A 2,563-nucleotide genomic window follows, 5' to 3' on the forward strand; every position below is an offset into this window, starting at 1 on the left:
AAGCCTTTATCAACTGTAAATTTATTATGTATATAGTCAATTAAAATCACATCCTTTTAAATAAAACAGCATAATAAAAAATATGGTTTAATAATTATCTAAAATGCAAAACTTGGTCTCTATAATTAAAGGATGTACAAAAGTCTATCTCGGGGCTGGATCCAGCTATAGCCAAAACTTTATGAGGGCTAGTTCTGAGCACGGCAGAATATACAGTGGTCGCGGATACTGGCAGCTCAACTCTCACATCACCGGAATAGCTTAATTGGTACAAATGCTTGGCTACGCCACCAGCAAATACGCAATCATCTTGGAAGAATGACACATGGATACCATGATCTGGTATATCAAATACCGTCACAGCGTCAAGTGATCGTAAATGCCACAGTGCAAGTCTGGGTCCACCACCGCATACCTAAAATAAATATAATTAATATACTTGTTTGAACAATGTTCATGTTCAAACCTTCTCCTCAAAAAGAGAAGAGGAGGCCTTTAGCCCAGCAGTGGGACATTCACAGGCTGTTACGGTTACGGTTGAACAATGTTTGACTTAAGTCTAAGCCTATGATTAAACTTGTATGCAATTTTACATGCCATAAAAAATCACAATATTTACTTGAAAAGGAAACTTCCAAGGAAAGGTTTTTTTTTTTGTAATTGATTTTAAAATATTATCTACTACTTGTTGGATCATTATAGAATCCAGAAAACAAGGAGTTAACCATAAAAAGGAAAATTGATCTAAAGGGCTACTGTATGTTCCTCTAGTCTAAGATATTTAGTTAGCCTCGGTATATCACAGTTGTGTAACTACTGTTTTAAGTTTTAGGTAAAAATTATCTTAAAATATGATCGTAGATCAAAGACTAATTTTAATATCACTAAAAGTATCTTTGAATTATTATATGTAATAGTTTGTATATATTTATTGACTTACAATCCAATCATCACCTAATGCAGCTGCACCAACCCACTTGCCTATATCTGGTCTAGCAATTTTACTGTTGCTGTGTGGTTCAATTTTGTTGTGAGATTTCTTTACTCTCAGGTCCCAAAGCAAAACTAACCCATCTTCACCAGCTGAGATCAACTGCTGACCACTAAAACATAAACAATCAATTTTTTTTTATAAAATTCTAGTTGTAGTTATGGCATATTTACTTACTTTAAATAACTTATATATTTTTTTATAGTTCCAAGTTAAATTTATAATGAGCAAAATTTTTCAGGCCATTCATAAATTATACAAAAAAGGTGATTAAGCATGCTAAATATATTTTTTTTAAGACTAATCTTAAAAAAAATGATATAATAATTTGAAATGCATATGTTACACATCACCACTGTCAATTTCCATATACTATATTGCTATCCATTGAATGTATTAAGTTATATCTATTCCCTGACTATAAAATCTAATATAATAATTAATAATAGTAAGGTTTCATATCTTACTACAAGAGCTTTTGTAGTAAATTTTTAACATATAGAATGAATAAGAATATGTCTCCCTGTTGCTAAATTAAAAATAGATACTCACTTGCTGTGTAAACAATGCACGAAATCAGAATGCCCTTCATATGTAGAGACTAAACTACCGTCTTCTAAATTGTATGCATAAATTTTATTGTCACCACAACCAGCATACAATTTACCCTCATCTTCTTTATACCACAAACAATTTATATCACATTTTTCAATCAAAGACTGTGGTTGAATCTTTATGGTCCATGAAGGCTTTGTTAATTTCGAACTTAGAATAACCTTCCAATCCCAACCTAATATTTCATTTACCGTACCAGCAATTAAAAATTTATCTGTACTAACTAGGCTGCATATTTGACATTCAGATTCCAGCAAATGGATGTGTTTCGGCTTGTTATAATCTGATGTAAGTTGTTCCACTACCGGGTTAAAAATATTGTCCAGGCTGCAAATAAAAAGGAATTACTTACAATGAAAAATAAGACATTTGAATTATTTGATTGTCGAAAGAAATATTACTTACTCAAAAACAGCTAGTTGGCCGTAAATATTACCGGCTACTAAATATTTTCCACACGGTGAATATGTTTGGCAAAGTATTGTATTATACAACATTTTGTCTAGCATTTTCAATAAAAATATATTTGTGTAATTATTAGAGTTATTAATAATGTAGTCTTTACAATATATTAAGGTACAGTTAACAATTTTAGATCTTAATAAACAAGACAAGACGCAAACACAAACATAACCCTTAAAAATATTATGACAAATTTAAAAATTAGAGATTGAGTATGATAGATTATGACCACAGATTAAAGGATATGGCCAATGATATGTTGCCAAATAAAAAATATAAGCAATTTTGGTTTATAAAACATTCATTGTGGATCATTTTGATATTAAATTTTATTTAAGTTTTAACAATGGATAAAATGGTTATATTAAATATTTATTTGTTTAAACAATTTTACCAAATTATTAAAAAAAACTCGTTTTTTGACAAGTTTATGATTTCCAAACGCAGTACTAGATGAAATGTATAGACAATCTACTAAGTTATCCATAAACAATA

At 29.8% G+C, this 2,563-nt stretch overlaps 1 protein-coding gene across 1 annotated transcript; it reads right to left on the reverse strand.

Annotated features, from left to right (window-relative positions):
* Window positions 1-74: 74 nt before the first annotated feature.
* On the reverse strand, window positions 75-2,245 carry LOC126770216 (THO complex subunit 6). The gene is made up of 4 exons (XM_050489479.1): window positions 2,012-2,245; window positions 1,544-1,933; window positions 941-1,103; window positions 75-415 (listed from the first exon to the last, which is right to left on the reverse strand). The coding sequence occupies exons 1-4, from the start codon at window positions 2,113-2,115 to the stop codon at window positions 95-97; spliced, it is 978 nt and encodes a 325-aa protein (XP_050345436.1). The 5' UTR covers window positions 2,116-2,245; the 3' UTR covers window positions 75-94.
* Between the last annotated feature and the right edge of the window lie 318 nt (window positions 2,246-2,563).

The sequence above is a fragment of the Nymphalis io genome, chromosome 8 (genome assembly GCF_905147045.1).
Source record: "Nymphalis io chromosome 8, ilAglIoxx1.1, whole genome shotgun sequence".
Lineage (NCBI taxonomy): Eukaryota > Metazoa > Arthropoda > Insecta > Lepidoptera > Nymphalidae > Nymphalis > Nymphalis io.